General features: G+C 35.9%; 2 protein-coding genes and 1 pseudogene across 2 annotated transcripts; all 3 read right to left on the bottom strand.

Annotated features, from left to right (window-relative positions):
• Window positions 1–885: 885 nt before the first annotated feature.
• Window positions 886–2,517, bottom strand: LOC124501928 (olfactory receptor 6C3-like; annotated as a pseudogene).
• Window positions 2,518–4,723: 2,206 nt separating this feature from the next.
• LOC124501749 (olfactory receptor 6C1-like) lies at window positions 4,724–5,659 on the bottom strand. Its single transcript, XM_047066196.1, has one exon. The coding sequence runs from the start codon at window positions 5,657–5,659 to the stop codon at window positions 4,724–4,726; it is 936 nt and encodes a 311-aa protein (XP_046922152.1).
• Window positions 5,660–11,938: 6,279 nt separating this feature from the next.
• Window positions 11,939–12,877, bottom strand: LOC124501788 (olfactory receptor 6C3-like). The gene has a single exon (XM_047066250.1). It carries the CDS (start codon window positions 12,875–12,877, stop codon window positions 11,939–11,941), a length of 939 nt encoding a protein of 312 aa, XP_046922206.1.
• Between the last annotated feature and the right edge of the window lie 1,628 nt (window positions 12,878–14,505).

The following is a 14,505-nucleotide window of genomic DNA, read 5'->3' as shown; positions in this document are numbered from 1 at the left end:
GTTTGTTCATTGCTTTATTTTGTTTTCGAGATTCCACATACAAGTGAAATCATATGGTATTTGCCTTTCTCTGTCTGATTTTTTACATTTAGCAAAATACCCTCTACGTCCATCCATGTTGTTGAAAAACATCCTTTTGTATGGCTGAGCAATATTCCATTGTGGATATATCACATCTTCTTTATCCTTCCATCTATCAATGTACACTTGTGTTGCCTCCATATCTTGGCTATTGTGAATAATGTGGCAAAAGCCACAGGGATTTCGTATTTTTTTTTTTTGGAATTAGTGTTTTTGATAAAACATTTTGATTAATAAGAATAGTCATTAAAATGAGTTATGTTTCATAACTACTGGTTTTATATTCACAATCATAAATCACAATCATAAATCACTGACATGGAACCTACAGATAGTTAAAATTTTTTTTAATGTTTATTTGTTTTTTGAGAGAGAGAGAAATAGAGCATGAGTGGGGGAGGGGAAGAGAGAGAGTGGGAGACACAGAATCCGAAGTGGGCTCCATGTTCTGAGCTGTCAGCACAAGCCCAGTGTGAGACTTGAACTCACAAGCTGTGAGATCATGACCTGAGCCGAAGTTGGATGCTTAACGAACTGAGCTACCCAGGCACCCTTACAGATAGTTTTAAAGGAAGACACAACCCATCCACATCTATGTTATGACCAATGCTTAATAAATGAGCTCAGCATTTCCTGTAGATGTGACATAGATATAGGAAGATAGTACAAATTAGTTTAAAATTTCATTTTCCTTTATCAAATCTTTATGATAACATTCATTCATACTACCCCAAATTTGGATTTGCTTGTATGAAACATACCTTAAGGACCAAATATTTGAAGGTTTGTATATTTTCTGGCCCCTTACGGTGTAAAGGGGTTCAGCCTGAGGGAAACAGAATTATTAAGAATAGCTACTGCCTTTGTCAATGATACTTTTTATTTTTGCAGATGAATTAGCATATATGAAAATAGAAATGGCATTCATGTAAGTAGAACAAGCAGAAAAAACTTTTTTCTCTGACTAGCAGATATGATATATATGTAGGACAAAATCACAAATGCCAAAGTGAATAGTAAAGTAATGAAAGCAAAGTGGCAACCAATTACTGCTAGGAGCTATGTATCTAAATAAGACAGTTGTAAAAGGGAAAGATAGCCACATGTAAAATGATCAGTGACAATGGAAACACAGTTATCCAGCTGGAGGAGAAGTATAAGGGGTGGGAAAATGGTAAAAACATACCTGGCCATGCACATAGCATAAACAGGGTACAGAGTTTCCTGCTCATAATGGTTGTATAATGAAGGGGCTTGCAAATGACAGCATAGTAGCCAAAGGACATGGAAATTCAAATTGAAATTCAGCCACTCCCATGAACACAAAGAAAAATAGTTGGGCTGCACAGCTGTTATAGGAAATGATATTATCCCTGGTGATAATTGTCTCCAGATATCTAGGAATATATACAGTGTAAATGAGATTTCTAAGAGAGGTTCCAGCTTAGAAATATATAGGTATTTCTTTCTCTTTCATTTTTATTTCATTTAAAGATATGTGACAACATTGATGAATCTGGAAGACATTAGATGAAATAAGTCAGTCACAAAAGAACAAAAAATGGATAAATCCACTTTTATGAGGTATTAAAATTAGTCTAACTCATAGAAATGGAGAACAGATGGTGGCTGCCTTGGGACAGGTTGGGGTGGGCAATGGGGAATTGATGATAGTTGCTATATGTGGGGAATAAGCTTAGGAATTCTCTGAGCCTGCACTGATGGGTTAGCAAGGCATAAAGAATTAGAAAGCCATAGGATGAACACACCCAAGTTTGGGTAAACAAGATTAGGTAAATAAGATTAGGTAAATGGGGCAAAGGCCCACAGTCTAGGACAAAGATATGGGACAATAGCAGAAAGATGGTTTCACAGGAAGGAAGGACCAAATTAGGTAAATAGGCAAATAGGGCTATAGACCACAGCAGTGCAGAGTTGCCCAGAGTGGAGCTAATTAGCAAAAGAAAGCGCCTTGTTGAACCTGAGGTAGCATACTCTGTCTTTCTTGTCCCCTAGGCCAGTTTAGGTAAACAGAGGTGGGTCCTCATTTTTGCTGTAAACAACCTTCCACCCAGCACCAGAATCTTGTTTTGTATTGACCCAAATCCCTAACACCACATATCTCCAAAACCCCCTTTTCCCCATGCCCATGACTTAATGTTCATGGTTTCATTGTCTCTCTATGCACATCATTCACTCTTGTAAGCCTTCTGATCCTAATAAAAATGGAGCAAGGACCCTTACTCAGGGCTCTTGTCTCCTCCCGGACATTAGCTTCTCTCACATTTTCAATCCTGTGTCCTGCTCTCTTGCTAGACAAGAGAGAACTCCAGACCCAAAGTCTACGACACTACAAAGTTCAGTTCTGTAAAAGGAGCAAGTTCTGAAGATGTTGAAGATGAATATTACTGAAGAATATTGTTTGCTATAGTACATTTTTACCTACAGTTAACAATACTATATTGTGGCCTTAAAATATAAGTGGGTAGAGGGCGCCTGGGTGGCGCAGTCGGTTAAGCGTCTGACTTCAGCCAGGTCACGATCTCGCGGTCCGGGAGTTCGAGCCCCGCATCAGGCTCTGGGCTGATGGCTCAGAGCCTGGAGCCTGTTTCCGATTCTGTGTCTCCCTCTCTCTCTGCCCCTCCCCCGTTCATGCTCTGTCTCTCTCTGTCCCAAAAATAAATAAACGTTGAAAAAAAAAATTAAAAAAAATATATAAATGGGTAGATCTCATATTAAATGTTCTCATCACTTTATAAATATAATTTGTACTGATTTTCAACTGTAGCAGTTAGATATAGAGACCAATATTAATAACAATCCCTACTTTTTCCTGATAGCTAATTATTCTCTATGACAGGTTCATTTCCATCCCTATAGTGCATTATATATGCCAGATTTATTGGACACTGGCCTTATCAGTGGGGAAGTATATGTTAAGAGGTTATAGAACCCTGTTTGCCAGCTATTTGTCTTATTTAACACACAAATTATACTTCAGAGAAGATGAAATTGAGAAACCATTTATAAGTTTTCTCCTACATTTTGAATCTCCTTCAGTTTTCTATTATTTATTTTGTTTTTTGTTCTCTAACAACTCCTGATTTTGTCAATTGAATAAATTGCATAGAGATCTTTAGGAATGTTGCACCACTAATTAGGATTATATTATATTTTCTATTACTAAAAAGGAATTTATATAATTTAGAATACTTTTTTTGTACCCATAATTCTTATTTTACTCTCTGTCTCTCTCGCTCTCTCTTTCTCTCTCACACACACATCTCTACATCTTTCTAAAATACTTTAGTCATTTAATACCTTAAGTAGAATGAGTGGAAGAGTATTTTAACAGGTGAAATTCTAGTTTTATAGATTTTTTTTTGCTCTGCTATAAATTTATATAATATAAATATAAATTTATATAAATATAAAATTTTGCTCTGCTATAAAGCTTCTACAAAGTTTCTACAAAACCTGAAAGATTTTGTCTAGGCATTAAACAATTCAGACACATGTCTTGTTTCAAACGTGTCCGAAAGTAGAGAAATAAGTATAATTAATATTTCAGCATAGTTAGAAACTGGAGCTTACATTCTATGAAATTAGAGAAAATAAACTGATCCTACATATCTAAAACAGCTATTACTTCATAATTTTCTACAGTATGTGCAAATGTATGCTTACTATATATAGTATATATAGTATACTATACTATATATATTCTATAGTATGTATGTATGCATACATGTTTGTATATATGTATCTACCTGTATATCTATCTATATCTACTGAGTAATTATGGAATTTGTAAATATGGAGATCTATTTGGCAACATGAATACAAAAGTATATATTTTTAGAGATTGCTTTTGGGGCGCCTGGGTGGCGCAGTCGGTTAAGCGTCCGACTTCAGCCAGGTCACGATCTCGCAGTCTGTGAGTTCGAGCCCCGCGTCGGGCTCTGGGCTGATGGCTCAGAGCCTGGAGCCTGTTTCCGATTCTGTGTCTCCCTCTCTCTCTGCCCCTCCCCCGTTCATGCTCTGTCTCTCTCTGTCCCAAAAATAAATAAACGTTGAAAAAAAAAATTAAAAAAAAAAAAAAAGAGATTGCTTTTTTTTTAACCAATAATTTGTATGGACATACCTATTAAGTGTGCAATGTTTCTTGTTTTTTAAATGTGTTTTTTAAACGAAAACTTTCACATTTTTTTCTGTAAATCGTATGGCATTTGAAGAATTTTTTTTCCTAGAAAAATGACAAGATGGTGAGGGAATTCCTGTCAATGAAAATCATATAATTATATTTTCTGTATAGATTAAATAAAATATATCAATATTTACAGAGCCTCTCCATTCCTGGTGATAATTGTTTTCCTAAACAAAACTCAAACTATGATACTGTATAAAACAATAGTTGCTCAAGAAGTTGCAACTAACAATGTGTTCAGAAGACTGGGAACTAGAAAGACATATGAAGTTATTATAAGTATATTAAAGGTGCTTCTAAATTGTTAGAAACAAACAAAGAATGAATAAGGAAACAGGAAGGCCATTGTGACTTGAAGAATTCCTTGAATTTCATGTTTGTATATTTTAAATTGCCATGTGGTATGTGGCTAATTCATGACACCACAGCCTTTCGTTATCTGGAGAAAAATACAATCTTCCTTGCCCTGTCCATGAAGGCTCGCCTGACTTGCTGATTCCTTAGGCTGTAAATAAAGGGGTTCAGCATGGGGGCCACTGAGGTGTTTAGCACAGCAACTCCCTTGCTCAGAGACACTGTGTCTTTTGCTGATGGATTAATGTACATGAAAATGCAGCTGCCATAGGAGATGGAGATGACAATCATATGGGATGAACATGTGGAAAAGGCCTTTGTCCTCTGACTAGTAGAAGGAATTCTTAAAATTGTTCTGATGATATATGTGTAAGACAGAAATATCAAGGCCAAAGTGAACATTAAAGTGAACACAGCGCAGGAAAACCCCAGCGCCTCTAAGAATTTTGTGTCTGAACAGGAAAGTTGCAGCAGGGGAAAATAATCACAGGTAAAATGGTCAATAACATTAGACCTACAGTAATTAAGGTTTAGGAGCAACATGAGTGCGGGGAATATGATTAAGAATGACGTTAGCCACGAAGAGAAGACAAGGAGTATGCAGACTCTGTGATTCATGATGGTCATGTAATGCAGAGGTTTGCAGATGGCAATGTAACGGTCATAGGACATGGCGGCCAAAAGGTAAAATTCAGTGACTCCCAAGAGAATGAAAAAAAATAGCTGAGCAATGCAATCATTAAAGGAAATGGTTTTATCTCCAGTCATCATGGTGCCCAGGAACTTGGGTATGCTGACAGTTGTGAATGAAACCTCTAATAAGGAGAAGTTTCTGAGGAAGAAATACATGGGGGTCTGGAGGTGGGAATCCAGCAGGGTAAGGGTGATAATGGTCAGGTTGCCAGTGATGCTGAGCATGTAGGTGATGAGCAGAGAGACAAAGATCACCACCTGAAGCTGTGGGTCATCTGACAATCCCAGGAGGATAAACTCTGTTATTTCTGTGTGGTTTCTCATTCCTCAGTTGCTTATTTGTTGTCCTCCAGCCAGATCTCTAGGAGAAAGCCCAAGGAACAAATTTTGAACGTAAATTAACATAAGTTTAAGTGTGGAGCCAGAGTTTTGCTGAAATAGTATGTCATTTCACCTACAGGGGAAAGTTTAAGAGTCTTTGATTTATTTTTCTCAGCACACTAAACATCTGTGCTGAAAACTCCCGTGAGTTCCTCCACTACATTGTGCCTGTCTGAAAGTTAGCACAGATTCTTACCCTCAAAGCCATTGCAACCCAATCCACTGCCTAGAAGAGTCATAGAAGGCTTAAAATAAACACATGTCTCATTCATTAATTAAGTGATGTTGAGTTTGTTGTTGAATCAAACACACCCATGAGGTGAAGTTCTCTATTGTATTTCAAATTCCAGGCTGCAGATCACACAGGCTGGGTCTTAGTTTTGCAAAAGCTTTTTTTTTTTTTTTTAGTTTATCTACTTTTCAAGATGTATGTATCTACTAGGCCTAAGTTCCCTAAATCAAGTAAATATATAACAAAGATATGTAAAAGAAACCCCAGTTTTTGGATATACAATTTAGTTTTTTAAAAGTTTTTAGTGTTTGTTTATTTATTTATTTTGTGTGAGAGAGAGACAGCACAAGTGGAAGGGGCAGAGAGAGAGTGAGAGAGAATCCCCAGTCAGGCTCCATACTGCCAGCGAGGAGGTCTATGTGGGGCTCAGACCCACGAAGCCGTAGATCATGACCTGAACCAAAACCAAAAATTGGATGCATAACCCACTCAGGTGCCCCTGAATATGCAATTTAAAAAAGAAAACTTCATAAAACATTATTTTAAAGTTACTTTCATTAAATTTCTTTAGAATTCATTCCTTCAATTAACTTTATTCCTGTTCAGTAACATTAGTCTTCCTTCATCAGGGGTTGCTTTTTTGAAAGCGCTAGTTTTTCATAACACCTAGAAATCCCCAAATGCATTCTCATCAAATAGACAATATTTGGTTTCAATCTCAAGATTGAAATTTCTGCTCTATTTAGCTGGCATTGGAGAGCCAGCTTTAAAAAATCTATTATTGGGGCGCCTGGGTGGCTCAGTCGGTTAGGCGGCCGACTTCGGCTCAGGTCATGATCTCGCGGTCCGTGAGTTCGAGCCCCGCGTCGGGCTCTGTGCTGACAGCTCAGAGCCTGGAGCCTGTTTCAGATTCTGTGTCTCCCTCTCTCTGACCCTCCCTGTTCATGCTCTGTCTCTGCCTGTCTCAAAAATAAATAAAAACATTAAAAAAAAAATAAAAAAAATAAAAAATCTATTATTGCTATTCCATAGTTAATAATGTATCAGTGCACTGTATTTTTACCCTTATTTAAAATTTTTGCATAGTTTTTTTCTCCCATGTTTCCTTTCAATTTTAAGACTTTTCTGAAAAATAATACCATGATTGACTTTCATACTCTAGCTACTGATGAAACCTTTGAGGGAATGTATGAAAAGCTATGAAGGAAGTTACAATAGGTAAGGAAGGGTTCATGTGAACATCACTGAAAATGAGTACTGATACCCCAGTTTTGTAGGGTCAGAGAACATGCTTAAAGAAGCTGTAGGGAGAGATGATCAATATCACAGTCTTGGGGAAGGTATACTATACTATTTTTGTAAAGATGTTAATGAAAATTCAATGAATTGTATTCATTTACCAGCAACAACTAAGCCTGATGCATGTTATGCCTTCATTCATTCAGCAGCCTTTTGGGAGAAATAAACTTCAGTGTTTAACAAGGTGCATATGATTCCTCAAGTCTGAGACCATCCGAAGGATGTATTCATGCAGAGGATAAAGGATATCTCTAAGCATTTAACTCCTCTTTATTGTTTCTTTTTTTCCCCAATATATGAAATTTATTGTCAAATTGGTTTCCATACAACACCCAGTGCTCATCCCAAAAGGTGCCCTCCTCAATACCCATCACCCACCCCCCCCCCCACTCCCCCATCAACCCTCAGTTTGTTCTCAGTTTTTAAGAGTCTCTTATGCTTTGGCTCTCTCCCACTCTAACCTCTTTTTTTCTTTTTCCTTCCCCATGGGTTTCTGTTAAGTTTCTCAAGATCCACATAAGAGTGAAACCATATGGTATCTGTCTTTCTCTGTATGGCTTATTTCACTTAGCATCACACTCTCCAGTTCCATCCACGTTGCTACAAAGGGCCATATTTCATTCTTTCTCATTGCCACGTAGTACTCCATTGTGTATATAGACCACAATTTCTTTATCCATTCATCAGTTGATGGACATTTAGGCTCTTTCCATAATTTGGCTATTGTTGAGAGTGCTGCTATAAACATTGGGGTACAAGTGCCCCTATGCATCAGTACTCCTGTATCCCTTGTGTAAATTCCTAGCAGTGCTATTGCTGGGTCATAGTGTAGGTCTATTTTTAATTTTTTGAGGAACCTCCTCTTTATTGTTTCTGAAGGCAGATCCATATTTCCCCCCGGAAGAACACGGTTTAGTTTAACCTCTATATTATCTTCCACCCTTTTAGTCAAAATCAAGAATCCCTTCAAGGACCCCTGAGACAGGCTCTTTGACATATTCAAAATGAAAGTTAACAATAATACTTCATATTTGTTGAATAAGATGGCCACAAAGTACCTTCAAGGTTTCATTCTGAAAGCACCCCTAGTTAATGCCCTTTCAAATTTTTTACCATCAATTTAGTATTAACAATAACCCTTTAGATAAAGTAGAAACTGATAACTTCTTTGATGCCCAAGATGAGAAAGGGACTCTGTATTAAAGGATATGTGAAGAACCAAAAGGATGTTCCTTTAAGAGATTAAGAGCCTTAGACTGATTCCATTTTATTTGCAGTGCATTTTGTTGTTGTTAATAATGTCCTAGTTGCACTGGGTAGACATATCCCTTAGTAATACAATAACTTTGAGAGGCTAATTGTTTCAACTTTTTCTATGTTTACTAAATTCACTCTTCAGTTAAACCTTATTAGAGATCATTAGAGAAACTTCATGAATCATGGCTTCCAAGCATTGTGCTTTATGATCACATCACTATTTTTTTTTTTTTTTTTTTTTTTTTTTTTACTTTATGAGTAAAGAGTTCTTCAGCATTTTGGCTGATACGTTAGAGGAAAGGAAAATTGTTTAATTCAGTGTTGTGGGTAACATCTAGGTTGGCTTCATAATTACTCTAAATTTACTTTCAATGTTCAATCTTGCTGGGCTTTGGGCCATGGCACTAGTGTTCACTAAGAACTTCTTTTGGTCTGAATAAAGCTAAGACTCCCCTGGAGAAACCAATGAGTGGCTGGAAGGATTGTACCTGTAGGAATTGTTGGCAAATACCAACTCCTAACCTCAAACTTTCAGTTCTTTATTTAGACAAAAATAAGCAAAGAGGAAGAGTACATAAAGTGATAATAATATTATGATATCAAAACTATTAATTTTTGGAGTGCCTGGGTGGCTCAGCTGGTTAAGCATCCAACTTTGGCTCAGGTTATGATCTCGTGGTTTGTGGGTTGGAGCCCTGTATTGGGCTCTGTGCTGACAGCTCAGAGCCTGGAACCTACTTCAGATTCTGTGTGTGTGTCTCTCTCTCTGCCCCTTCCCCACTCACTCTCTCTCTTTCAAAAATAAATAAACATTAAAAAAAAAACCACTTAATGTCTTATTCATGACAGTCTAGGGTAAATTACTATCACAGAAAGTATATGGGTTCTGCAATTAGAGAATGTGATTTGAAGATACAAATGGAAGTGTGACTTTGGCAGTTTCTTAAATTCCCTAAGCATCAGTTTTTTCTGTTTATCATGGAGTTAAAATTTCAAGGGCATCTTCAGAATGAATTTAATAATATATATGCAAGTGCTCTATAAACCATGTGGCACTTACTATGCTTTAAGAAGAACTGGTGTATTTATTTTCTTTTGGTTGAAATTGATTTCCAACTTTGGGCAGAATATTCATAGTTAACTGTAATTGACCAAAACCATTATTCCAATGAAATTCTAAGGACATTTATATTCTATCTCATATAGCCATTAGGACACACCTATGGAAGTTTTATCTTTATTCCCAATGAAGCATTAGGGTCAGTGTGTTTTTGTACCTTAGATATATTCGTATAGCTAACAAGTGTTTAATCAGAGAATACCTAAAATTAAACTCTGTTCTCTTAAAGTACTACATAGTCTATATTAAATTAGAAACACAGGCATAGAGTGGTAATTTCTTGCTTTTTATTTAAGAAAAGGAATAAATTTATATAATAAAATATGCTAAGATCTCTTTAATTTATAAATCTATCCAGTTGCAAAATACTACTCCAATATACCCTATTGAATCTGCTTAAACTTTGAGCTGATAAGTAATGAATCAATGATAAGGTTTGAGAGACTACCATTCCCTCCCCTATGTCCTACTTACCTTGATTTCATACAGTCTCACTGATATGCAGAATGGCTGAAATATAAAAAATATTAGTGGTTTCCATTGTTGTAATCCAGGGAAATCAGTGTCCTGAACACAGTTCTTCTCACTGAACACATTTGCTCTCTACTGTTAATGTTTTTGACTTAAATTTTCCATTTTATCTAGAGGGAATAGATTTCTTTGAGTACAGAGGGTGAGAAAGGAGCAAATATATGAAAGAGAAAAATTTCAGAAGGTGTTTTAAAACTGGTACAGTTCCTACATGGATTTTATGTAGCATAAGCTACTTAAAGTTTTATCTATTCTCTGCCACAGGCTCGAGGGGAATAATTCAGTGAATCAAATTGCCAGGGCAGGACTAGACACAAAACACTAAGGAATATAAAACATAACACATTTGTACAGAAATTTGAAAAGGAAGCTTGGGGGACAGTGTCCGATGAGACAGAAAAAAATAACCTCGTAGTGTGATTTGTTTCTCTTGAGAAACGGAGACCAACAAATTATTTTCCAGACAGAGATTACTATAAAATATCTTAATTCTTATGTCAGCTCTCTACCAAATGCATCTCTCCTCCATGCCATTTTTAAAAACTGAGAATCTACCACGTTGTATTAAGTCATTCATTGGCTCCATTAACTTTAATGTGCCTTCCACAGAGAATTTTGGGACTATAATACTGCTAGTACTTTATATTTTGTCCTTGTCACTCTGGTGGCACCAGCAATGGCAGTTGAAGCGTTTCTTCTTTTGATTGATTAGTGTTCCAAAGTATATGCCAACGACAATATTAGGGATGAGTACCTTCCCTGACCAGACTATAATCATGTAATCATGGCCAAATGAGATAATGTGACTGCAAAACACCAATAAAATTGTGCAGGTCCTTAGTAAAAGCTATGTAAAATATGCAGGTCTCTAGATTTGAAAAATGTACACAATAGAGCAAACACAAGTTTTTGTCATTTTGTTTCATTTTTCAAATCAGGTTATCACATTGACTGTGATAGCTCAACACCTTGGGCAAGTGCCTCAAGCTTAGAATTTACACATGTGTGAAAATAGATAATCACTAAAATTTGCCATATAGCTGTGACAGCTAAATATGATATGATTTAGGATATATCTAGTTGAGCAAATGGCATAGAGTAAATATTCTCTACAGAAGAGATACTATTATTTGTGAAATTCCTATCAAACTTCCAGGTGCCATGTCTTGGTGACTGCCTAATATTTATCAATCTCATATGTTTCAATATAATACAGATAAACAAGGAGAGCATATAAAATAAGACGATGTATGCCTTAAGCATAAGTAGAAAATAAAAGACATATGACTTTTGAATAGTTTATATACAGTAAAATAAACACTCAAGCCTATATCAGAGTGGAAAGAATTAGATACTGCAGGTAGTATGCAAAAAATATGGTTGTTATAGATATTGTATTTCATATATTTTATAACTTTAAGAAAGAAACTTAGATATTAGTACAAGAAAATAAAATATAAAGAGTATGTTTTTAAAACATTTTACTCCATTAGCCATTATAGTATACAATATTTTTACTATTTGGAGCAATCAGCAAAATGGTATGTTTTATATCCACTGCCTTTCTATGCAGAATTGTAAGTCAATGAGGAAATGGAACGTATACACACTTTGAAAGAAAGACACAACATAGTTACTTTCAGTGTACAAGAAAGCTTAAGCAAACGAGCACAGCCTTGCAAGTATCTGTGAGATGGATATGGGAGCATATTGTAGAAGTCAAAATTTTGTTTTTCCTTTAGTGCATCTTCCCAATAACATCCTTTCTTGTTAATACATACTTTCATTTGTTTCTAGAAAACACTACTTTATGAAGCAAGTTTTGGAAAGCTTGTTTTACTTGCTGGTTCCTCAGGGTATAAATAAAAGGGTTCAACATGGGGGCAATTGAGGTGTTGAGAATAGCTACCCCTTTGGTCAGTGATGCTCTTTCTTTTGCTGAAGGCTTGACATACATGAATATACAGCTCCCATAAGAGATGGAAATGACAATCAAGTGAGAGGAACATGTGGAGAAAGCCTTTTTCCTCTGAGTAGCAGACGGGATTCTCAGAATGGTGCTAAGAATGCACATGTAGGAAAGAATCACGAATGCCAACGTGAAGAGCAGAGTAACAAAAGCAAAGTAAAAGCCAATCATCTCTAAAAGCCATGTATCTGAGCACGAGAGTTGTAAAATGGGGAAATAGTCACAGGAGAAATGATCGATTACATTGGCAGCACAGAAATCTAGCTGGAGGATGAGCATGAGTGGTGGGAAAATGGTAAGGAATCCCCCCAGCCATGACCCAAAGACCAGTAGGGTGCAGATTTTCTTGTTCATGATGGTGGTGTAGTGAAGAGGCTTGCAGATGGCAACGTAGCGATCAAAAGACATGGCAGTGAGAAGAAAAAACTCAGACACACCCATGAAGATGAAGAAAAATAGCTGAGCTAAACAATTGTTATAGGAAATGGTCTTGACTTTAGTAATGATTGTCCCCAAAAATCTGGGGATAGACACACTGGTGAATGTAATTTCTAAGAAGGAGAAATTCCTCAAGAAGTAATACATAGGAGTCTTGAGATGAAAGTCTGTTAAGGTGAGGATGATGATGGTTAGGTTTCCGGTGACACTTAATACATAAGCCATAAACAGAAAGATAAAAATTATAATCTGAGGCTTTGGGTCATCTGAGATGCCTAAGAGAACAAATTCTGTAATCACTGTATGGTTTCTCATACTGATATTTTATTTTCTTTAAGCAAAATCTGTTGCAAAACAAAACAGAAAGAAAATGTGCATAGTAAAGGAATTGAAGATTTAAATGTTTGTATTATTAGCCCCAAGAAATGAAGCCAATGGAACTTTTTTCCTGTTTGCATTTTTGCAGTATCCACTCAGTCCCATTACAGCAGAAGCATTTTGCACATCCTGTTGAAAAGGAAAAATTTATTCACAGATCTATGTTAAAAGTCCCCTCATGAGTGTCTGTATACCACATCTATACCTGTGAGCAAATTTGTAACCAAATTTCTAATAGCGCACTACATCTTTTAATATTTAGCTATTCATTTTTATTTTATTTTAATTCCAGTATAGTTAACATACACTGTTATGTTCATTTCAGGTGTACAATATAGTGATTCCAGAGTTCCATACATCACCCAATGCTCATCCTGACAAATGAACTCCTTAAACCCCATCACCTATTTTACCCATCCCTCTGCAAACCTCCTCTCTGGTAACCATAATCTTGTTCTCTATGGCTAAGAGTGTGTTTCTTGGCTTGACAAAGCAGGAAAGAATATCTAATGGGAAAAAGAATGTCTCTTCAACAAATGGTATTGGGAAAACTGGTCAGGACATGCAAAAGAATGAAAATACACCCCTTTCTTAGACCATACACAAACTCCAAATGGATTAAAGACCTAAATGGGAGACCTGAAACCATAAAAATTCTAGAAGAGGGCACAGGCAGCAATGTCTCTGACATTAGCTTTAGCAACATTTTACTAGATATGTCTCCTGAGTCAAAGGAAATATGTTTCTGCAACAATACTTACTCTGTTTCTAATTTAGATATTGAGACATTGTTTTCCAGTTTCTAAGACTGTGTTCTTAGGACCAAAATGTCCAATTTTGAGTTTTAATTTTGATGCCATTTACAAACCTCATTGTCTTATAAAATTGGGTAGAAGCTGATGACAAAATCACAATTCCTGAGCTTAATAGTAGCTATGATTAATGTTATTCTTAATATATATTCTTTTAAATATGAGCAGAGGAAATAAATGTGTTGTCTATCAGGAAATATTAGAATTTCCTTAGTGATAGATAAGAGTAAATTTCTCTATTTATGAGAAAGAAAACTAAAGCCGGAGATATTAGTTAATGCTCACATAGGTAGAGCTATATCAATAATATATTTTGACAGCATAGTGTTTCACTTATGTCATTTTTATGTTCCTTATTTAAATTAACAACTGTTTTTTCTTTTTCCACTATTTATCTTTTAAAACTCTCAAATTTGTCTGAGGGCAAGCAGGAACTGATAAGGAAGTGTTTTTGATAACAAAACCTTTCATTGTCTTCTTTCTAGGAGACTAAATAAGTAGAATGAATAAAATTCTTTGTAAAATTTACTTTATAGAAACCACAAATTTCTAAAATGTAAACTATATGACTTTTACCTGTCTTTTTCTCTTTTTATCCTTAAAAATCAATCAGATTTTATCTACGGTCTAAGTTCTCAATAATATTTGCTGTATTTTTTTTTCCCTATGGGGTGAACTGGGTAGGTCTGTAGGAGTAACTGTCAGGCTTGTATTGTGTCTTTTTATTTTCTTTTCTTTATTCCTGACAATCAG

The sequence above is a fragment of the Lynx rufus genome, unplaced genomic scaffold (assembly GCF_022079265.1).
Source record: "Lynx rufus isolate CCGP_SWC_20201006 ecotype Redwood Valley unplaced genomic scaffold, mLynRuf1.p SCAF_7, whole genome shotgun sequence".
NCBI lineage: Eukaryota > Metazoa > Chordata > Mammalia > Carnivora > Felidae > Lynx > Lynx rufus.
Note: the sequence above shows the minus strand (reverse complement) of the source record. Positions and strands in the feature narration are given on the sequence as shown.

Coding starts and splice junctions, on each gene's coding strand:
- LOC124501749 (XM_047066196.1), bottom strand. CDS start 5,659: ATGAGAAACCACACAGAAATAACAGAGTTTATCCTCCTGGGATTGTCA.
- LOC124501788 (XM_047066250.1), bottom strand. CDS start 12,877: ATGAGAAACCATACAGTGATTACAGAATTTGTTCTCTTAGGCATCTCA.